This window comes from Nelusetta ayraudi, unplaced genomic scaffold, assembly GCF_046127955.1.
Source record: "Nelusetta ayraudi isolate G7.1 ecotype Tasmania unplaced genomic scaffold, CSIRO-AGI_Nayr_v1 ptg000127l, whole genome shotgun sequence".
Taxonomy (NCBI): domain Eukaryota; kingdom Metazoa; phylum Chordata; class Actinopteri; order Tetraodontiformes; family Monacanthidae; genus Nelusetta; species Nelusetta ayraudi.
This window is the reverse complement of record NW_027466177.1, coordinates 92,811-115,886: the sequence shown is the minus strand read 5'-3', so window position 1 is coordinate 115,886 and position 23,076 is coordinate 92,811. Positions and strand designations below refer to the sequence as shown.

Genomic DNA, 23,076 nt, shown 5'->3' with positions numbered 1-23,076 from the left:
TGCCTCTTCTGAAAGTGTTTATTTTGAACGATTCATTTGAATAAATTGTGTCTGAAACATTTTTGAACGAGTTTTTCAATTTTTTCAAAGTCGGAGAATAGCTCAGTGCCACTGTTGGTGCAAGTAATGCAAAATCGTGAAACATTTCATGATGTCTGAATGTCTCAGTGCCAAACATATGTGATAAATCTGAGCAAATGTGTTTGGAAACAACGACAGAGGACTGTGGGTTAAGCAGAACAAGTGCTTTAATTGGTTTGAGTGAAAGCTTATGGAATGAGTGTATTATTATCATCGTCATCATTAAATGTGAAGAACAATATACATACAACATTTTGGCCTCTCCATCACTGAAAGGTTTACTCTCACCAACCACTGTCAGACAGCAATTAAACAGACACACCTTGCATAAAAACACACTGTAATACTTGAAACGATGCTGGCGTCCCAAACTGTAGACACACTGCAGCAGAGTCACAGGAAGAATGGGGTGGGGTGGGGGGGGGGGGGGGTGTGCAAATTCAATAGAATCAAATACTGTTTTCATTTATTATTATTGAACTTCTCTGTTTAAATTTGATTGATTTCAAAATCTGAGAACATTTTTCTTTCCCTCTGCTCTGTCCCTCTGCACTGGCCTACATTCAGCTGCATTTTTTTCAGATCAAGTTGTCTCCTGAAAGGCCCCACTTCCCATATGTGCAGGTGTGTGTATTTAAGTGCTGAAAAGTCAGCTCCTTCTCTGAATACAGCAAACAGGAACATTTCAAAACGCAAACAAAGGGACACTCACAATGTTCTTTGAGCTCGTATATCAAGGGGGCGGGGTGGGGGGGGTGGAATTTCGGACTGCGGAGAGATGCTTTTGGCAGGTGACCGGGAGAAGCACGTTAACGGGCCACCGCGCAGCTCGTTCGTGGAGCGAGTCACAAAGGCGAAGCTTTTTCGCTGTGGAGCTGCAGGGTGCGCACTCGTGTTCAATTTGCTTCTGTTCAAATCTGGCCTCCTCAACGCAAGATACCCAAAACTGAAAAAAAAAAAAAAAAAAAAAAAAAAAAAAAGGGGGGGGGGGGGAGTGAAGAAAAAAAATGTCACTCTCTGCCTTCCTGCAGGTATTGCTCTGTGTTGTACTCGTCATGCCTGGGGAGGCACCTGGGCTGAAAAGAGCAAAGCAGGAAAACCACACACACACACACACACACACACACACACACACACACACACACACACACACACACACACACACACACACACACACACACACAGACCCCCACCCCTCAAAAAAAGAAAAACACAACTGTGTTCCCTCATTCCCCGTTTTCCTTTTGACATAAACCTGTACAGTTTGAACCATGTGTCAATGGAAGCAAGACGGCAGGGCAATATAGAAAATAAAACCGTAACATCACCGACTCAGGATGAACTACCAGCTGATAAGCTCCCTGATAAAAAACATTTGATATGGGTCACGCACAAAATAGACAAGAGGTAAAGAACGCAAGAGAACACAAACTTGCTTCAGAAATGAAGGAATGGAAAGAGAAGAGAAGAGAAGAGAAGAGCGACACTCACAAACAAACAGATTTTTTTTCCTGAAACGTGGCTGCGTGGCGGCGTCGTCGAGCGCGATGCGAGAGGCTGACGAGCTCCTGAGGTGGGGAGTCGAGCAAAGTTTGGGTTGTGGCCGGGGAGGAGGGGGCGGCGGGGGGGGGCACGATGGGGAAAAAAAACCACGACCACAGCACATGCACGTTCCACAATGCACTTCCACACACGCGACGGTCTTCATTATAAAAAAAAAAAGGCAGGACCCGATTAAAAAAAACAAAAAAACAAAAAGATATCAGTAACACCAGCAGACACCACCTCACATGGACAAAGGGGCAAAGGGTGAGGAGCGGGGTCATGGGGGTCACCCGTTACAAACTGACTTCACCGTGAGTTTGCATTTATACAATTTTAAACCGATGCACCAAATTCAAAAACGGAGACATTGATCCACATTTTATATTCATACATACATACATACATACATACATACATACATCTATATATTTGATTTTTTTTTTTTTTTTTTGTCCGGTTAAACACAATCATTAGCATGGTTTTGTTTACCTGACCAAATAATGTTATAAAGCTAAATACAAAGGCGGGAGGGCGGCGGGGGGGAGAAAATGAGGGCGGAGCGAAACGTTCGTCGGCGTGAGCGCCGCGCCCTGTTACCAAAATAACATTTCCCCCTTTGCTTTTTTATTTTTTATTTTTAAAAAAAGATTACAAAATATAAAATTAAATAATTTCGGAGTATAAAGGCACACATCTTGCACAGTGTATACAACGAAGACAGTTATTTTAAAGCGTGGTGGTGGGGGGGAGGGGCTACTGAACGTCAAAAAACAAGCTCACAGACCTGGTTAACGTGGGAGGATATGACGAGAAACCCGAACAGCCAACAACACACTCAAGAGGAGGGGGGAGGGGGGGGGACAAAGTCCTGCGTCATGCAATTTTTTTCATTTTTTTTTTTTTTTTTTTTCATTTTCAGTACACCTATAGCAGGGGCTTGAATGGGTTCAAGCCGTGTCATTCTTCATTTTCCATAGCACCGTCACTCCTCGGGGGTGGCTCCATGTTCTATTCGTCGTTAAGTTTCAACACAACTATGCTCTATGACTAAAATCCAATGTAAAAATAGAAGTGTGAATATAATCTATGACATCCAAACAAAATGGATTACGATGGAAGCTTTTTCGCGAGAGGGGGGGTGGGGGGGGGGGGGGGCGTTGGAATGGTGGAGGAGGACGACTCGGTGAAGCGTCTGGGTGGCGCCGCGGCGGCCTTCTCTCGCGCTCTCCCGTATTGCAATTCCCTTGTCGAGACCGCGTCGACGGAAACGGCTTCGTAACATTTGGTTCCATTCCTCCTTGTGCAAAATGTACAAAAAAAAAAAAAAAGAAAAAAAGACGACGACGACAAAAGAAACGAGAGAAAAGAGAAAGGGCGACAAACGGCAAGAGAACGCAGATAAAACCGCCGCTAAAGGAAAAATAACACTCGCAGCTCTTCGAGCGATCGACCTGCAGCCTCTCGGACCCCTTTTTTTTTTTTTCTAGACATTGTAGCACCGACGCGCAAACGCAAGCCGACAAGTCTGCCCGTGCGCCTATTTTGGTGTGTTGGTGCGACGCCCGGAGGTAAAGCCGTCTCTTGTCCGCGGCGGACGGACGAAGCACGTGGACTCGCTGCGTCGCCTGGTTCCGACCGAGGCTCAATCCCATTCGCCAACGCTTTTACCGCCACCACGTTGGGCATCGATTTACAAAAGAGCGAAGGTCGGAAGTCCGAAAGAAAGAACGAGTTCATCTCTCCATCTGTTCCGACACGTGAAGTTGGAAAAGATCATTAAAATGTGTGAAAACACGAGACATGTTATGCGCTAGGGGATCCTGCACGTCAACCCTGGACGGGTTGCCAGTTTGCCACAAGCAAAGCTGACGCATACAATTTCTGGATTTTTTTTTTTTTTTTTTTTTTTCCCCCCCGTGGAGAAGAGGGTCGTGATGTATAGACGTGACATTTAACTCCAGTCATGAAGTTTAAAAATGTTTTTCCGTTGTTGCAGCGACAGCTTCGGAAGCCATTCGGGAAAATGTTCGTAGCCCTTTTTTTTTGTTGAAGAGTGTCCCTTCAGATTCTCCGTAGGGCCGTAGGGGGCGCTAAGTGTTAGGAGTAAGAGGTCGAATGGGATTGAGCCTAAAAAAAAAAAAAAAAACCCGGCGACACCGGCACAAAAAGAACAACAAAAAATACAATCAAACAAATAATAATAATTAAAAAAAAGCATCAGACAGGTTCTTTACCAAAAGCCGTGAGAGCACTTTCCCTTGCTAATATTGCAGTCGCGTTTTCCCAACCGATCCCTGCAGGAGGAGGCGTCCGAAGGTGAGACAGCGGCCTCCAAAGATTCACTTATTGCCCTTTGTTGCAGCACATGTAACAGAACAGGCGTTACCGACGTGTCATATAAAATAAAAGTGCAATTTTTTTTTTTTTTTGTTGATTTTACTCGTAAGGTGCATATGGCAACAGAAAAAAAAAAATTAATAATAATAATAATGCGGGGCCGCTGATGTTTTTCACTGCGCTTCAACGAGTCGCTCGTCACCCGGCGGCCACACGTGACCTCTGGCTGACCTCTGGCTCTACGGCCGACATACTGAGAGGCGAACGCGAGCGAACGCCGGCTAGGATCCCTCCTCTTCCTGTTTCAGCGCACCCGTCCTTTCCCTTGATCATTCTGGAGTGGCAAAGCGGCGGAGGGGACGGAGGGGACGGAGCGCGGGCGTTATGCGATGGGCGTTATTGATGCGACTGAGTCAGAGAAAAAAAAAGAGAGAGAGAGAGAGAGAGAGAGGAGAGAACCCACAGTCTGTTCGTCTGGAGGAAGGGAGGATGATGGGAAGACCTGTTCAGCGTGTGGGCCGACTGGAAGACAGCTTCCCCCTGCAGCAAAAGTCAAGTTACTGCAACGGGCTCGGCACGCTTTTTTTTCTTCTCTCCGCAACGAACGACAGGGGCCTCAAACTCTGCCGGGCTCCGCCCCTCCCCTTCGCCCCCCCGCCACCCCCGCCGCCCCCTACCTACGTCGCGTCAAAGCCTCGGAAAGGGGGGGGGGAAACAAGCGCGTGGAAGAAGTGAATGGTCGTGGATGTCAGATAAGAGAGCGAGAGAAGCGAGAAGCCCACAGTAACAACCGTACGGACAGAGGAACAAACACCCTTATCATCCAAAAAAAAAAAAAGAACACGTTAGCAAATAAACAAAAACAGAGGAAGGGTTAAATGTAAACGGATGATGTAATTTCTTTTCTTTTTCATCTTTAGCTGCAGAGCGTGGCACCCCGCCGACAAAGAGAGAGAGAGGGGCTTGGTGGATGAGTGAGGAGGGAGGACGAAGGAGGGAGGCCGACACCAAGAAGCCAGTCCAGGCGCTTCCACGGCTGTGAAGCGTCTGGACGCAGCTTTCTTTCTTTTCTTTCTTTTTTTTCCCGGCCGCGCTCCTTCACCTCTCCACCTCTACGACTCCCTCGCCGCCGCCGCCCCGTCCCCCCCCCCCCCTCCCTTCCCCCCACTTCTTCTTCTTTCAACCGTGCCTCCGTGCCGCCGTCCCTCCCGGGGACTACGACAGGATAGTGGTGATGAAATCGTAAAACCTCTTGGAGTACTGCTCCGGGTTCACCGTGGAGATCTCCGCTCCGGCCTGGAAAAAAAACAAAAAAAAACAAAACAAAACACACACACACACAAAAAAAAAAAACAAAACAACGGGACACGGCGGCGGGTCAGTGGCGGAAATCACACACGCGCTGCGATCGCGATCGTCGGCGTTCAAGTACCCCGTGTTTGACCGTCTTGGCGGCGTGGGCGGCTTTCTTCTTGGCGTCGTAATGCTGGAGGATGTCTATGATGGCCATGAAGTACACCTCCTTCCTGGGAGCAGCTGTGGGGCGAAACAAACACCCCGGATGAGAATCCTTGCAAGACAGCCGATCGATGAAACAACATTTCTTTGGGGGATTGCTACACCCAAAGTGACCACTAGGGGGAGTCGTATGTGCTGTACTCCCCAGTGGGGTCTCTAAAGCTGCATTCAGACTGCCAGCCTAAATCCGAATTTTAGCCCCATCCAGATTGAAACCGGACAGTCACAAGTCACATGAAATCTGATTTTTGGCAAAACAGATTGAAGACAGAAAAAGTATTGAACAACAGTCCCTGGACAGAGGAGGAAACTCATTGCCTCATTGTGGCCCAGTCTGAACAGAGCCAGATCCCATTTGGACACTTGCTAAAAACAGTGTGGATGGTCAGCCCTTAAGAAAAAAAAAAAAAAAATCGGAATTGAGAAGGAATCTGATCTGAATCGGATTCGCCCGCAGTGTGAACGCAGCCTAAATACGTGCAATAAGAGCTGAACATGCCCCGCGTGCCAACTCACTCTCGTTGCTTTTGATGGCGTACACGTCGATGGTGGGGTCAAACTCCCCGGGCGACAGCGGCTTGGTGCTGTCCAAGGTGTTGCTGGGACTGTCGGGCGGCGTTCCGATGCCGCCGCCGTCGCTCTCGCCCTCCTCCTCGGCCTCGTTGTCCTCGCTCTCCACATCCTCCTGCTCGGCCCGCTCCACGTCGTGGATGCCCACCAGCAGGCTGTAGTCCATGAGCTTCAGCTGGGCCAGGAACTGGTACGGGGGCGAGACGGACGGATGTAGAAGAGGGCAAAAAGAAGTGCGGAACGCTAAAGTTTGAAATACGCACCTCCACGTCTTTCCGCAGCTTCTCCAGCAACATCTTCTTGTTCTCCTCGTCGATGTAGATCTTCTGGCCGTCGTTGATGAAGTCGTTGTCCTTGTAGGTGGGCAGCTCCTTGGCCTGCCCGGCAGTAGCAGAGAGCAGAAAGAGTCAAAGAGTCAACAACCGACAGGCGAGACTGTCTGCACCAGACTGGTGCGGCCCACGGCAGACCTGGACAAAGAATACGACAGAATTCTGGTGCTTGTTTTTTGGTTTTCGCCTGCCAAAAAGTGCCTGGCGGATGATTTTTTTTTTGTTTTGTTTTTGTTTTTGTTTTGATCTTCAACGAATTGTCAAAAGTCATAATAAGAAGAGCCTTTTTAGACGTGACGTGTCAAATGAAGTAACACCAGCATCAGTATTCATCGTCCTTTTCTCCAGAACGATCAGGGAACACCGTTCCAATATCTGGACAGCGCTCGGCTGTGTGTGAAAGGTGCCTTTCAAGGTGCGTGACAAAGAGCAGTCCAGGTGAGCCAAGTCAGGCCGAGGCAGCACGGTTTGGACGCGGCGCTCGACACGACAGTCCAAACCCCCCCCCACCACCACCACCACCCTCCTCCCTCTTGGCACCGCCGAGGTTTTAAGCCTGTGGTTTGGCAGTCGGAGTCTGGCTGGCTCCACCAAACCACGACCGGCCTCTCCATACGTGCTTCTCGACGCGAACCAGGAGACATGCAGGCATGCTCAGAAGGAGGCGGAGATCCATCCGATGCATCCGGGGATAAAAAAAAAAAAAAAAAAAAAAAACGAATTGAAAAGGGGAACCGCGTTGGATGCAAAACTGCTATTTTGATTTTGTGGTATTTTGCTAAGTGTTTCAGTGGACAATTTCATTTTATTTATTTATTTTTGCAAAGCAAAGTGGATGAAGTGGGGGACCGTAGTGCTCCACTCTCATCTAGAGATGTGGCAGCACAACAAATGCAGATGACGTTGTACTATTATTACATCTACAGAAATGTGTTCCCTTGTACTGCCCCCCCCAAAGTATTTGTCTTTCATTTAGAACACAGAAATAAACGCTGCTAGACACTACCACACTGTGAGCTTTTACATCCTATTATTCTTCTCTTTTTACAGGCAACACAATTTCTCATCTTCCTCGCAGCGACGCGACAGGGTTTTTTATTTTTATTTTTTTTTATTCCGCCCCCGATTTGCACGTACGTGCGGCGCTTAATCCGACCGCTGCAGGGCTGCCAGCAGCCTGCAGGGGGAGGGAGGCGATGCCTGAGGATGAACTGAGGCCAAGTTCTGAGTCACGGAAGGGAAGAGAACGAGAACAGGAAGTGTGGCAACGGGGCAGCAGCCGCAGAGTTTCGACGGCGGGGGGAGGGGGGGGGGCGACGAAACACATACACATACATACACACACACACACACACACACACACACACACACACACACACACACACACACACATACGCGCAGATCAGACGGGGGACACACACATATCACCCAAGAGGACGTTAGAGCAGATATATACATATACACAGACATAGACCTCCAATTTGCGATAAACATGGGATGGACAGACCAGGAGCTCCACATATAGAAACGCCACATTAAAAATAAATAAATAAATAAATAAATAAATGAAGATGCAACAAAAGGCTCGACGGCGAGGGGACTGGAAATGACCGAAGAGCATTCCCGCGGCTCTCGCCGTCCGACCCAGCTGACGGCTCAACCCCTCATGTTCATCCATCCCACCGCAGTTTGATTCCATCCCATTCTCACAGCGTCTGCCGCCTCACCGCTCCGCTCTGCGACTGAGGTCCTGTACGGACGTGGACGGTATCACAGAATCCAAAAACATAAAGAGGAGACCCAGAGTGTCTTGCTGTCTGTGGAAAAATGAATCCAAATTTGGAAGCTAGACGTCGTCAGCCGACCTCAGGAAAACGCTCGCGGCCAATTTAAAAGGAGACCGTGGCAGGGGATCAAGAAGCGCTCTGAGACGCTTAAGACGAAGCTTCACCGTGGCCTGGCCGCCTCGTCGCGCACTCTGCGGCATCGGCGGCGAGAGCAAATGAGGAGCGAGAGGCAGCGAGTCCAGGTTCGAGCCGGCAAAAGACGAACGGCTCCCTTGTTTTCGGACGCTTGCCCAATTGACCCGGATGGGGAATCAAAGGAAACAGCTTCTTTTTTTTTTTTCAAGTGTCTCTGTTTCCACGCTGCCATCCAAATTTTTTTTTTTTTTTTTTGGGGGGGGGGAGGTCATGGGGGGTGGGCCCTTCTTGCTATCCGATGTTTCAAACATGCGATGCCACTCAAGTGAAGGGTGCGGAGGTGGGGGTGGGGGTTGGGTGGTGGGGGGACTCCCCACGGTCAGGCAGAAAAAAAAAAAAAAGGCAAGGCCAGCTGGCAACTTGTGCAAAAAGTGACTGTAAATGGATGAAATGTGCAAGGTTAGAGCCTCTGCTGCCTCAAGCTCGGCGAAAATGAGGAAGTGAAAAATGCCCGGCCATTCAAAAAGAAAAAAAAAAAGAAAACGGAAAGAAAAACAGAACGAACAAAAAAAAACAAAACATAAGATTGGTAGAATAGATCATGCCTGGTATATAAGCCCTGGTTTCCTTACATCTCTTACGTGTTTCATGGCGCAATAAAAGCGCGTGGCAATCCGCAGTGTTTGCAGCCTTTGCTGAACATTACCAGATTTGGGCCGCGGGGGCACATCCTCTGGTTGGGGCGGCTGCTAGAGAGGGGTGAGGAGGAGGAGGAGGAGGAGGGAGGGGGCACGGTAGGGGTTGAGGAGAGGAAAGAGGAAGAGGGGAGGAAGGAAGTTGGAAGTAAAGGCAGAGTGTTTAAAGTGTAAACACAACAGTTCCGTTTTAGCTGGTTATCAGGCTGGAAAAAAAAAAAAAAAAAAGAGAAGAAGAGGAAAAAAATGCCAAAGACAGGTAACAGTCGAGCGCCACACACACAGGAACCCGCTCGGCTCGTACAGGTGTTGCCATTTCTTTTTCTTCCCGTTTCTACAGGCTTATTGATTTTTGCCAACGACAACTGAAACATCACCGGGAGGGGTCCAACTCATCCAAGCCTTCACCATGATACAAGACCTAAGAAGCAGAGATGTTACGGAAACAAATGTTTTCTACTGAGAGCAACTAGTTTCGTTTTTGTGTTTTGTTTTTTTTAAAGATATTTTCCAGGAAGTGTAGCAAAATTCTGCAGCTGGAGGCCCAATAAACGCAACGCCAGCACTTTTCTGAAACTCATCACAAACGTAGCCTATTTGACCTGCTACAGCTGCCGAATGGTTAGGATCACTGAATGCCAAGGCCACTGATAAACCGCTATGGCTGCACATAGAACGCGTCAGAGCCCAACGCTGCTGCTGCTGCTGCTGCTTGCTGCTGCTGCTGCTGCTGATGGTGGTGGCGGTGAAAACTCAGACGGCAGCTTTGAGGAGAGCAACCAAACAGAGAAAAAAAAATAATATATATATATATATATATATATATATATATATATATATATATATATATATATATATATATATGCCTGTAAACAAAATGAGACATGTCATATGCGGGCCGAACAAAACATCTCCACCCTGCATGGGAGAATGTTTCCAAAACCCGGACTTGGAGAAGAAAAAAAAAGAACCAAAAAGATGCGGGTCAACATTCCGTGCAGACGCATGCATGGAGAGGAGATGGTCATGCAGTCAGGAAGAGAAGAGAAGAGAGAGAGAGAGGGAGAGAGAGAGAGAGAGAGAGAGAGAGAGAGAGAGAGAGAGAGAGAGAGAGAGAGAGAGAGAGGGGACGGGAACCTTGCCGTGCTTGTTGTCGGTGTGTGCGACCTTCGCAGTAATCACATGACTGCACCGACTGAAATGAAGAAAAACGTGGGGAGGACGAGGGGCTCGCAGCTGGACGGTGACGATGTCACACGTCTGCAGGTGTGTGAAGGTGCTCCGGTGACTTTTCATTCGGGAAGGAGCCAGCAGTCAAAGAGGCTGGGATCACACAGTAAGTACAAAGAAAACTGGGCTGCTTTGGTTTTCCACTCTTTCAGCCCCTCGCTTTAGGCCCGCTAGCGCCTTTGTTTCCTTTTCCAGCACAGACGGCTATATTTAGTTTAGGGATTCCTTGAAGTCTTCTGCGCCTCACTGAATGGTGCCCTGTGGTCATGACCCTGGAAAAAAAACCTGCTGGAAACTTCGAAACCCTTTCTGGGTCGACTGCTGTGGCATTCGGGCGTTTAAAAAAAAAAAAAAAAAAAAATCAGGGAACTCTTTTTTTTTTTTTTACACGCAGGATGACGGAATACAGCTATTGCAAAAACAAAAAAAACAAAAAAAACAACTGATGCTGAAAGGTCAAAGGCCAAAGTCAGGGTTGAATGATCCGGTTCGGGGGCTTCAATCGCTCAAAAGCCTTTAAAAAACCAAAACGGAGGAGAGAATTTCAACCACCGCTCGTCTTTAAACAAACGTTGAAAAAGTCAATATGGCCATTCTCAAACTGCCAGCGACATCCACATTCCTGCCGGTCGGTTACACAGAAATCTCTTGCTCATTTATCGACGACACACACACACACACACACACACACACACACACACACACACACACACACACACACACACACACACACACACACACACACACACACACACACACACACGCACGCACAAACAGAAATCCCTCTGGGAGACGGGACGACCGAAAACACAACAAAACACGCGAGCGAACACGACGACACACAAAGCGGAACGCACAGACGGCAAGCCGGGGGGGGAGGAGCCACTGTAGCAGCGGAAGCAAGGTCGGGGGTGGTGGTGGTGGTGGTGGTGGTGGGGGGAGATAAAGTCAATGAAACAAAAAAACCAGGGGGCGGGGCACCGGTAGCGTGCAGAGGGGGACCAGAAAGGGGAATGATGAAAACAAAAAAACAAACAAAAAAAAAAAGGCACCAACTGAAAGAAGATGAGTCACGGTGTGCGACGGCGGCCGCGTGCACCCAAAGGGGCCGGTGTTTGAAATCCATCGGGCCGTTTGGGCGACGGCCGACGCACGCATGTGTTTGATTGACACCGCTGGAACCTGAGGCTAATTTGTATGGCAAGTCAAAAAGTCCAAAAAAAAAAAATTAAAAAAAAAAAACGCAAGTGATGTCTGAACACGTCGGCCGTCTCCGCGTGTTCAGTGCGGCGGCGCCGGCGTGTGCGGGGCGGGGCAACTCTACCTTTTCCTTGTCGCTGGCCTCTCTCGCCACAGTCGAACCCTGGAAACAGGAGAGAGAGAGGGAGAGAGAGAGAGGGACAGAGAGAGAGAGAGAGAGAGAGAGAGAGGAGATTGTCTCTTCATCAACCTAATTACAACGCCTTTTTAAAATAGTTTGACCCAATTAGCGGCGCAGGGCGAGACGCCTCGAGACGCCTCGAGACGACGTGGAATCCCCCCAAAGGCTGGTGACTCTACAATGGAAGATTATTCATATCAAAGTGCAATCGATCCGCGGCTGACGGACGTCTCCGATGTTTTTAGGTGAAATATTTCAAGGTGGCGTGAGCCCGGGGAGACGCAGGTAAGCTAGCTGACACACTGGAGCTATTTTCAGATCTTTATCCTGGACTCAGCGGAGCAAATCCAAAAAAGAATTTCTAAGAAGAAGGTCAATTCCACGCGATGTGGGACCTTCAAAAAAAAAACATTTCTTTTTTTTTTTTTTCTTTCCCCCAAGCGCCTCCTACCTTGAGATCGTACTTCTTGTAGACGGAGAGGCGGTGCGAGAAGACGTTGCGCGTCACGATCATGTAGGTCTCGTCGCCGTCCACCGTGAGCCGGTACATCCCCAGGAACTGGGGCAGCAGCGTGTTTCCGTGGCACTCCACGATGAACTGGACGCAACGGGAGAGGTTCCGTCAATCCATAAACCCGATAATAAAAAAAAAGCATGGTCACGCCACCAGGGCGGCGACGGCACAGACCTGGTGGTACTTCTTGAGGATGTTGTGCATCTCGGCCACGTCCTCGCTGCTGATGGTCTTGATGACGTAGCGCTTGTCGTACGACGTGTGGAAGCGGGCGCCGCTCCGGCCCTGCGCCTCGCTGTTCAGGGGGGCGCTGCGCGTCAGGGAGTTCTGGAGGGGGGGGGGGGGTGACACACACACACACATACGGAGCGAGTGAGGCGCGTGCGTCGTCTGCACTTCGTACCTCGGTTGTGCGACTTGAACCGAACAGGCTCTCTGATCAGACGGAATGTTTTTGCGTTTGACTGTGACTCAGAGGCCCCTGTTCAAAGCAGACTGGCGGAGACACTGAAGACTCGCGGCTCGTCGCACGGTCTGGGGAGCTGCTCATGCGCTGAATTTTAAAGAGGGAGCTTTGTTCCACGTCTACCTCCTTGCTGTCAGGCCGCCTCCTCGTCACTCTAAACGTGTGTGTGTGTGTGTGTGTGTGTGTGTGTTGGGGGGGGGCTTTTCTGACCTCCATTCCTGCTGCCTGTCCTAACCTACACTCTCTCTCTCTCTCTCACACACACACACACACACACACACACAAACAGCTGCTGCCCAGACTTAAGAGCTAAAAAGTAATCTGATCCAACACCCCTGGCTTCATGCCTCATTCTGGAAGAATTCCTCTTGTCCTCTGCCCCCAGTGCAGTTCCCTCTCCAGTGTTGAGGTCATAGCATCCCAGGCTCACGTCGAAGGATAAACTGACATCCTTATTTTTAAAAAAAAAACAAGAGACGTTTTTCTGAAGATTTTCTTTCTGCAAAGATGTTCTTCGCGTTCATAAATGTTCTCACCGGCCGGCGTATTTAAAACTTTCTAACACACTAAACCAGGAATCAAAAGGAAGTCTTGCTTTTGCTCACTCCACTTTCTTTTGAAAGTGCGTGCGAAAGGCACATTGTTCAGCCTTCTGGGATATCACAGGCACCTCATCGACACCTTCGCTGGTCATGCCATGCAAGTCCATGGGGTCAAAAGTCAACTGTGTCCTAGAGACATGGGGCCACTTGCAGGTTGATCGGGATCCCTCAAGACACAGCCACGTCACATTTGAGGCTTCTAGCCCCAAATTTGGGGGTGGGGGGGGGGGGGGGCATGAAAACTTTCTTCCTCCAAGGTGGGGCGTGACAGAGAACGTTTGAGAACCACTGGGTTAGAGACACGACCCTCTAGTCATAGTTCACACTTTTTTTTTTTTTCCCAGCCTCTAAACAGCGGGCTAAACGTCCTGCTCCGAACACCGGTAACACAGGTAACCGCTGTGTGAAGATGCTCAACCGCAAAGGAAAGCGGGTGTGACGCAGCTTTGGCGACCCAGCCGAGCTAAGACTTCATCGCAAGAGGAGGAGGAGGAGGCCGCAGTAGCAGCTCGTAAAAACCCATTAGGTGTAATGAGCAATATTATAAATAGAGTGTCTAAGATAATCCCATCGAGGCTGCTTTTATGGCTGCGGCATAAGGAGATATAAAAACACACAAGAGGCTTTATGGCTACAGTGTGACTAATGCTCATAAAAGAGTGAAGACTTCAATGCCGGGGACCTTATGGCATTCCTTTGGACCGGCTGCTGTATTAACCCGCCCGCCAACCGACTGCCCACTCAATGCAGCCGGCCGAGCCATAATGTAAACATATGAGACGGACAGCTGCACCCAGCTAAGACACAATGACCTCCAGATACTGCCAACTCATAGCCTCCCAGCAGTGGGAAGCGGGGATTTACCGCCGGAGGGAAAAAAGGAGAGAATAACAGGGCCTGCCGTGGAAAGAGAAAGAAAAAAAAGAAAAAAAAGAAAAAGAAAAAAAAAAGGGGTGGAGGGAAAGTGCCTTGTGTGATTGTGATTGTGCTTGTGCTTGTGGCAACAAACAGAGGCTGGATGTGAAGGTTTCCGTACCAAGAAGTCCTGGTCGTCGATGCCAAAGCGCTCCCTGAGGTTTCGGAACACCAGGGGGCAGTACTCCTTGAACTTGAAATGACTCGGCATGTTCTCCCTGTGCAGCAGAGACAGGAAAGAAAAGACAGTTGGTGAGACACTGCAAAAGATTAGCGGCAACAGAATTAGCAGCTCGCCCGCTGTCCGTACTCGAAGTGCGGTTTGAAGGCAACTCACTTGTTGAAGAGGTGGTTGTCCACTTTGATCTTGGAGTAGGCCTTGAAGTCATCGGGCATGAGCATGATGGGGATCTGAACGTGACTTAGCTCGTTTATCTGGGCAGAGAGACACAAGGGGGAGAGGCGGAAGACGTCGCCGTTAAAACACGATTTCACAGAGGGACGAGAGCGCCGAGGCACCGGCGGGGAACGGGGGGGGTGAGCCTCCCGCTGCCGCGGCGTGCAAAATTTACGGCGGCGCAGATTTTATCTCACGCATCGCAGATTGCTGAAGAAGAGCGAACCTGAACAAAATGCTCTTAATAATGAAATCCGCTCGGAAGCAACAAAGGAGAAACAACTTTCCTTCATCGTCTTCATAAAAAGGACCAACAATAACAGCGAGCGGTGCAAGCCATCAAATCACTTAAACGTCTTGGAAGAGGAGAGCCGATGATGGGACAGATTACGCAGCAGTATTCCCAGGCCAGCATAGCCAGCAGGCCTGAAGGACGGCTGTAGGGCTGCCAACGCTGCAGCTCAGTGTTCTGAATGTCCGGAAAGAGGGAGACGGACACCAAGCTCTCTTCTCTCTTCGTTGTGAGAAAAAAAACCCAACAAAACAATAGATTGAATGAAATGACCCGAACAAAGGCGTCTACGATGCTGCAAAGTGGGGCAGAGGCTTCGGAAAGCTTCCACCCTGAACCAGCAGCAGCGGCAGTCTGAGGGCATAAGGTGCGTCGCAGGGGTTTCCACTCGGAGCTCTGCGCTCGTCACGAGGCCGCGACACAGAGAGCCGACGTTGGTTGTGTGACTCAGGCACAGCTCGAGCGCGTGCGTGTGTGCGCGTGCGCGTGTGTGTTCTCAGTTAGCATATGGCACATTGTAATCGCGCTCAGAAAGTTCCGAACGGCGGACCTGGCAGCATAATTTAACGGTAAAAAAAAACAAAACAAAACAAAAAAAAAACGTACGCAGCCGAACGCGGCTTTTGCGAAAGTTGAGGCGCGAGCACTTCCCACGTTGGAAATACCGCTTTGTCGGCTATAAAAAGCCGCGGCGGCGCTGGCTCAATATGTGAAGAAACGACAACAGAGACAGAAACGGTGAGCGCGCCGGCAGCGGGGAGTCAGAGTGTTGGGCCAAGGTGGCCTGCAGATCTTCTGGTCCATCTTCACAGGATCCAAAAATAAACCAGACTAACCTTCTGCGATAGCGCAGCATTACTTGTCCCCCCTCCTCCCCCTCCCCCTCCCACGACAAGGACGAATCGATAGAGAATCAGCTTACGCGCACAACAAAACGCCTGTTCAGTAGGAGTTGTTTGTGCACGCGGCCTCGAACAAAGCGGCCAAAGACGCGCAGACGATGTCGGGCGGGCTTGAAAGGAGGCCGCCGTTTAGGAAGAGCCAACAAAATTACAACAAAAAATGTAACCGATAGATTTAGGAATCTTTCTACTCTTACAAGGGATAATTCAAAGCAAAAAAAACACCACAACTACTACAAACATAAGTTGAAGGAAAATCAAGCACACTGCTTCACAACGACATTTTGAAGAAGCCGTCTGGGCGCTGTGGGGTGGCAGGCGGCGACGTCGCAGTGACGGGCGAGCGCAGGCGCCGCCTCGGAAGTGAGCGGGGAGATGTGGCCGCACGAGGGGCGGGGTCCCGTGCCCGCCCCTGCAGAGGTGCGAGCGTGCGTGCAACGCCGCAAGAACAGGGGTCAGGAGGGTCGCTTAACGGCGTCTCAATTCACAATTGCATCCGCGCTGATGTGAGCTGAAAGGGCGACGATGCAGAAACTGAACTGAGCAGTTGCTCGTTCCAAAATAAACGACCCTCTGCCGCTCTGTACTTCCCCGCTCGTACCCACGCTGAGCGTGACTGAGCCGGCGCGTCCCGTGTGTCTCTAAGACCTGCTGCAAAGTGCAACGCGCTCTCTCTATTTTACGCCCCCTCAGCCCTCCGCAAACTCCGTCCATGCCCGGCTCGATGGCAACGCCTCCAGCGTCGCCGCTTATCTCGCCGCCGCTATCGAGCTTCGCAGAAAAAATTTCACACCACCACTTCCTGTTTCGTCGCCAAGGCGACGAGAACTGGGTTTTCCGGCCCCGGAGTGAGGCAAGAAAACTCTGCTGCTGCTGCCGCCGCCGCTGCTGCTGCTGCCGCTGCCGCTGCCGCTGCTGCTGCTGGGACGGGAAGTTTGGCAGGGGCGTGCGTGCTATGTCAGCAGCGTGGCACGGCCTTATCTCCCTCAAACAATGGCGACATCCCGCCCAAAAAATTGTCGACGGCGCAAATCCGACACGACAGCGGCGTTCGGGGTAGACGACGCTCAGTGTGGTTCCGCGGAGGGAGACCTTTCGACGATCGAAGGCTTTCAAAATAAAACCTCCTCATTGGAAACTATTCAAAAATACTGCCCCTCTTCTTCAGTCAGTCGGCCTCGGGCCACGGTTTGGTTCGAGAAGAGGAAAAAATCTACACAAGGCCGGGCGACCGCAAGCACTACCGAACCAGTGACAAATCAGCACATGAAGAAACAGCGGCGATTTCCACCTCATCAGCAGAAATGGGCCGAGAAAAAAAAAGAAAAAAGCCAGGATGTAGCGAAAAATTCTGCGTGACTCATCCGTTTGTCCCGCCGACATTTTTTAGGGTCTGGAGGAAGAAAAAAAAAAAAAAAGCGACAGGAGCGTTGGAATAAAAGAAACTGCCACAATAAAACATTTATCAACGGAGGAGGAGGAGGAGAAGAAGACGAAGACGAAGACGGAGACGGAGAAGACACTTGGCAGCGTGCCACCCTGGCGCGCACTGCACTCATCCCCATTACGCTGCTCAGCAGTCGGAGCTCCTCCAACTAGTGTGTAAATAAGACAGACTTAATACGCAATTAATCAATCTGCCCGCGTGTAATAGAAATAGAGCTGGGAGTCGATCACAGATCACAAGACTCGAGCAGAAAGCCGAGGAGTCCACATTTAGCTTTAATGGTCTTTTGAAACTGTGAGCGACATGATTGTCATTAATACACACATATACATATGTGTGTATTACGTAAAAAGCTGCGGTCGAACACGTTCCCCCAACGTTAGCATGAATCCAACTATTATCAGGATTGTTTTCTATGAAAACACGGCCATCAGCGGCTAAATGGAGCTCTGCCCTTCCCAGTCAGCCGGCCCGTGTGAAAAGGTCGCGTCGGGCCGATTGTTTGGAGCGCGGACGCGATCTCACGCCGCCCAATTCTATAAGGCCGGCCCGTGTGACATAATCCCCCGACCTTCTCCAGACTGCGTGGATTACGACACGAGGAGACCTGCCCGTAAAAAAATTGTTACATCAGGTCTCCGTCCTATTTCTAGTCACCATTGCACCTTTTTTTAATCCCCCCGCGCCCCCACCCCCACATGCTCACAAGCACACGGAAGCGAGGTTAGCAATAATAAGGTTACACAGAGCGTAAAAGTAGAGCAGTGGTTCAAAAATACATTGAAACAGAGGACTATGTCTGCAGGTGCAAATGGAGGTAAAAAGCGTCTAGAAAAGTGACCGCAGACACACGAGCCGCTAATTACCACAGACCTCCGCTCTGTGAGGGTTTACGGTGAAAGCTGCAACACTGCAGACATGGTGAAAGCCTAGTTTGTCACACAGAAACGCACGCTGATGTACACAAATTAGCATCCAGGTCCGGCGCAGCCCAATATTAGACATTAGGTGCAGCATCCGCTACTTTCCACTCAGCTTAGGCAACAAACACGCTAATTCCGTCTGGCCCGTCCTGTTGCTTGAATCAGGCCGCTCAGCAACTTGTCACTTTGCATTAGGGGCTCCGGCGGAGAAAGCTGTGTAGCGCAGGATAAAAAAAAAAACACACACACACGCGCACCAAGTGCATGAGGTTTTTTTCTGTGCCTGCAAGCGTTCTGGCGAGCGCGAACGACTACGAAAAGGAAAAAAAAAAAAAAAAAAAGGTTTTCAGTCGAGCTTTGTAGAGACATGAGCGTCGGTCGACCTGGGTTTTTTTTTTTTCAGGTTGAGTTTGTGCATCTGATAATGCCTCAGGGTGCCGGGATATTAGGTTGCTGTTCATTTACTCACTTTGCATTGCTACATACTCGTACTAATCACATCCTGCCGATTAGATATTTGCAGATATCACAGGCAAACCAATCATAATTTACACTAAAGACTACAAAACAAAATGTTTTTTGTCGTTGTATTATTTGTCGGGTTTCCCCCATAGGGACCTTAAGGTAAAGCTGCCTCGTGAGACGCCACAGCCTATGGAAAAAAAGCACAGGTTGGACCGGGTTGGTCTAGAAGAATGCATGCGGAGCGTGTGATTGCATGTCGCCTCTGTAACCCGGCTGCATTCTCAGCTACGAGCGGCTCATTCCGTCGCAGTGTCCAGCTTTTCTTATGACTCTGCTCTTCACAGCTTTCAAAGCCGCCTCACCGCAACGCTTTCAAAGCGCGTCGTCCGACCCGTCTGGGACGGAACCGGCGGTCGGACAAGGCGGCCGCACTGGCCCCCCCGGGAAATGTCTTTTTCCTGTTGCCAGCAATGTGAGAAATAATTGTGATCCACCAGGTAGCAGGGAGGAAGTGAGTGAGACAGCCTAGGGCACAAGGGAGAAATGCACCGCTGGAGTTTGAACATGTAGAGACCCAACTCACAAAAAAAAAAAAAAGAAAAAGAAAAGTCAGGGGGAGCTGCGTTGGAAGTAGACGTATACTTTGACAGACACATGAAACTGCTGGAAATCATTTTTTTTTTTTTTTGTCAGTTGAAGACATTCTACACTGTTCCACAACTCACATCCTCTATTTAAATTTCAACGGAAAAGCGTAAGTGGCGACACGACGGCAATCAGTCTGACGCCCGATGAGGAACTGAGTAAAACAAAAAAAATAGAGTGACTCTTTTTTTTTGTTTGTTTTGGTTTATCTTCCCTGTGATGTGGCAGGTGATCTCATCACCTCCAACCAAGCAGCTCCCAAACTCTGGAACGCTCAGCCAGCACAAATTTAGGTCAGGCACATTAGCATGCATGCGTCCGATTACATTAGCTATTTCCGTGGGTACGTAAAAAAACATTTTTTTATTTTTTTATTTTTTTTTCAAATAAGTCTCGGTGGTTCGCAATTATGCTAAAGTAGGCTGGGAAATATCTTTTGTGTGGCCGTCTGGCTGGCAGCTGGCATTCACTGCTGGCCTACTTGAGCTAACCTCCGCCATCCAGCCCGCCTAACAAAATTCACAGACTTAACACAACTGGGGCTGCGGGCGCGCGGCGCAAAGCAAAGCGTTTAACCCTGTGTAGGTCGGGGAGACGCGAGGCTCGATCCGCCGGCTCCGATGCTTGCCGACGACAGCCAACATTTTCTCAGTGCTGCTGACTGTTGCGATGAGCGGGTGAGCGTTCACGTGACTCGCTGAACTGGAAATCTGGCTGCTGTAAAACAGTTTTACGACACCCAACAGCCAATCCCGGGCGTCCTCTCGTTCTCTCTCTTTGTTTTCGCACGACGCGAAAGGTCAGGCGAAAAAAAAACGATCGTCCTCAACGATCCGGCCCACGAGGCTAATACATGCAATTCAGACATCTGATCATCTTTATACTTGATATACAAAGCAATATTAGCCAAACAACCAAAGCAATATATTTTAGAATTTATTTTTTGTAGCTCAGACACAGACAAAAAAATAAATGCTAAACGAGCTGCGTTTCCATTGCCCCTAGAATAGCGCAAAACCTAAATATCGCAATAAAAAACTGATAATGGACTTCAAAAAAAACCTTGTGGGACGAGATTTGACGAGAACTACGTCCCGCGAGATGAGATTTTACGGGAATTGCGGCTTACGCGCTTCACACCATTCAATGGAAACATCTGCAAATCGCAATTGTACTTTGTCGAAATTTTAGAAATACCGCTTTTATTTTTTGCGAGAAAGCTGTAATGGAAATGGCAGCTACAGTTGAGTGGATACAGTGAGGTGGTCTCAGATCAAGTCCATCGAAAAATCTGGATTGGCAAAAGCTCAGGAAAGCCCTGCGAGGACGTTGGAGGAGGATGCTTCAGCCCACTTTGCAATAACGCACCGTCCAAAGCAAATATGCTAATTTATTCCAAACAAATCATCTGCACTGGGACTGGGAAGAATAAACGGCCCAGGTGTGAACGCGCACCGCACAGTCCAACCTTATCTACAAGACAACAGAGGCAAGAGGGAGCTGCGTCGTGTATATTCAAATTGATCTTCTTCTCTTTTTTTTTACGCTCCCTCTTAAGACCTAACGCGGTAATTACAGCAGACGCAGTCATTCTCACTCTGCTTACACACCATTTGGGAATCAGAAAGGGGATTTTAGTTTTCCAAAAGGGCTGAGAAATCCTAACGACTCTATTAGGCCATTAGTTAAAAGTGCTATGGGATTTTTAATTATCCACGCTATTTTGGTTTACACCAACTCTGGTCCAATTTCCAAATTGGTGCAGTTTGCTTTTGGAGCTCCGACAGCTGACAGGACCAAATTATTGGACCGAGACCGTTCACAAGCAGGGAGGTACTGGCCTGTTTCAAATTAAAACCGCTGCGAAAGCTGACAGACTTGCATGTTATGACAGCAAATGAGATTTTTCACACACAATTTCCAAAAAAATGAAACATGGACAGATCCTCCACTCGTCGTGAACTTCATCAGATCTTCACAGCTTTTGGCTCAGTACCATCCGAGGGGCTCCTGCTTGATTTTCTCGCGTTCGCCATGTCTCTCTGCCTCCCGCTATTCAGAGCCCAAATAGCATTTAGTTGTCATCATGATGAGAAGGATTACAGTGCATAATGACATTCGGTCGGTGATCAAGTTTAATTTCCCCGTGCGGTTCCCGATGATGTGCTGACGATCGGGAGGCGATGCTCCATCAGAACCATCGAAACAATAGCGCCTCTGTCCCGCAGCACGGAAAAACACCTTTGGCACTATATCAAAAATAATATTTGCAAGACAAAGTGCATTTAACACCTCTTAAGCACTCAAACTACTCATGCGGGATGAGGTGGAATTAGACCAAAGCTCAGGCTCACCTTCTTCACCTGCGGCAAGAGAAAAAGCCGAGTTCAACTCAAGTTTTTTTTGACGAAGGTCAACGACCTTTGCACCTTGACCAGACGACCTCGCTGAAAGGTCGTAAACATTCCGTACATGTTGCTGAGGTTGAACCAATGCGAGAAATGCAATACACGCCGCATTCAATTCTAACTAACAGGCAGTATAGTTCAAGCCGTTATTTTCCCGTTGTTCTTCGCTGGTAGAGAAGAAAATGAATGATAAAAATTGAGTCACATATTTGCGTATGGAGATATCTGGCTCACGGCAGCATCATCCAGGCCAGATTAAGGAGCACCGACTTGCTTATATAACAGGTATTAATCACAAATTAGTACAAGTAAAACTGGAATTGTGCCATCCACCACGAATGACAATTTAATTCCATATTTGAAACAGAAAAAAAAAAAAAAAAAATGGTTTGTATCAAAAGAGGCTGACTGGTGCCAGATGTCACCTGACTTCATCATTGTGATCAGTGATGCAGGCCTCAAAATGATTGATACATTCATTCCCTCTGGATCTGTCTTATTCTTGTCTAGCGGTCGAGGCTGAAGTGACGTAATAAAAGGAATGGAGTCCATTTGTTGGCTTCATTCGTAAAACTCACGCACTGGACCTTTCAAATCAAAATGAGAATAAGAGATAAAGGAGATCACAGACAAAACAAAAGAAGAAGAAAAGACTCCAAGGAAGGACACAAAAATGATTTATCGCGATACTTTTATTGTTATCCTCTGGATTTAGTGGCATTAACATGCTATCAAGATAGAGCGATGTGCCCAGTGCAAACATGCAGCAGAGGAAGAGAAGGAGGCTATGGAGCAGAGATAAGCTGTCTTGCATGGGAAGATCTCTCATGACACCGGGGGCCGAGGAGCTTATCCTACATGTGCACAACAGGAAGCCAATGTAGGGTCGGCCGAGCGCGCGCACGCACGCACGATTGTGCTTCTTACATAAAAAAAAAAAAAATGAAAAAAAAAAAGGAATGGGGGGGAAAAAACGGTGATCGCACAGCATCCAGGACGCAAGGGCGCGGATTGGCGGTGGCATTATAAATGAACGATCGGGATTGAGGTGGCCCGGGACGGCTTTGCAGGAAGTCAACATCCACCACTGACAGCTGCGTCGCCGACCGCTGGACAACTGTCACCTCGCATCCCTCAGTCAACTCCGGTCACGCAGAGGTTGACGGCAAAATGAAAAACCGCATCATGTTGCAAATCTAATTGTAGACGGGGATGGATTTGGTGTGTGCGCGCATGTGTGTGTGCGTGTGTGTGCGTGTGTGTGCGGATGGGACGGGACACTCACCGAATGGTTGACTCCCCACATGACCACGCTGAGCAGGGGGTCGCTGGCGCGGAACAGCTTCACTTTCTGGGCGACGAAGTGCTTCTTCTTGGTCTTCGTCTTGCTCGCAATAGACGCGGCGATGCTGGCTGCCGAAGCCATGTTCAAGGCGAGGTGGCCGGGTCGCTGCGGTCGGCGGCGTGGAAATCGAAGCGGTTGTCTTCC

At 49.1% G+C, this 23,076-nt stretch overlaps 1 protein-coding gene across 2 annotated transcripts; it reads right to left on the bottom strand.

Annotated features, from left to right (window-relative positions):
- Window positions 1-230: 230 nt before the first annotated feature.
- On the bottom strand, window positions 231-23,076 carry pip4k2aa (phosphatidylinositol-5-phosphate 4-kinase, type II, alpha a). 2 transcript variants are annotated; one of them, XM_076050483.1, is made up of 11 exons: window positions 22,873-23,076; window positions 14,446-14,543; window positions 14,230-14,326; window positions 12,300-12,452; window positions 12,063-12,209; window positions 11,555-11,593; window positions 8,938-9,054; window positions 6,315-6,428; window positions 5,998-6,238; window positions 5,396-5,499; window positions 231-5,259 (listed from the first exon to the last, which is right to left on the bottom strand). In XM_076050483.1, exons 1-11 carry the CDS (start codon window positions 23,011-23,013, stop codon window positions 5,179-5,181), a joined length of 1,332 nt encoding a protein of 443 aa, XP_075906598.1. In that variant the 5' UTR covers window positions 23,014-23,076; the 3' UTR covers window positions 231-5,178. The 2 variants fall into 2 exon arrangements, with proteins under 2 accessions (XP_075906598.1, XP_075906599.1); XM_076050484.1 differs by lacking the exon at window positions 8,938-9,054.

Bases quoted from the DNA above. Each gene is read 5' to 3' on its own strand.
- pip4k2aa (XM_076050483.1), bottom strand. From the start codon at position 23,013: ATGGCTTCGGCAGCCAGCATCGCCGCGTCTATTGCGAGCAAGACGAAG. The intron at 14,544-22,872 runs GTGAGTGTCCCG...CTCTCTGCCCAG, and splicing joins TGTGGGGAGTCAACCATTCG to ATAAACGAGCTAAGTCACGT. The intron at 6,429-8,937 runs GTAAGGAAACCA...ACTGCCGGGCAG, and splicing joins CCATGAAACACGTAAGAGAT to GCCAAGGAGCTGCCCACCTA.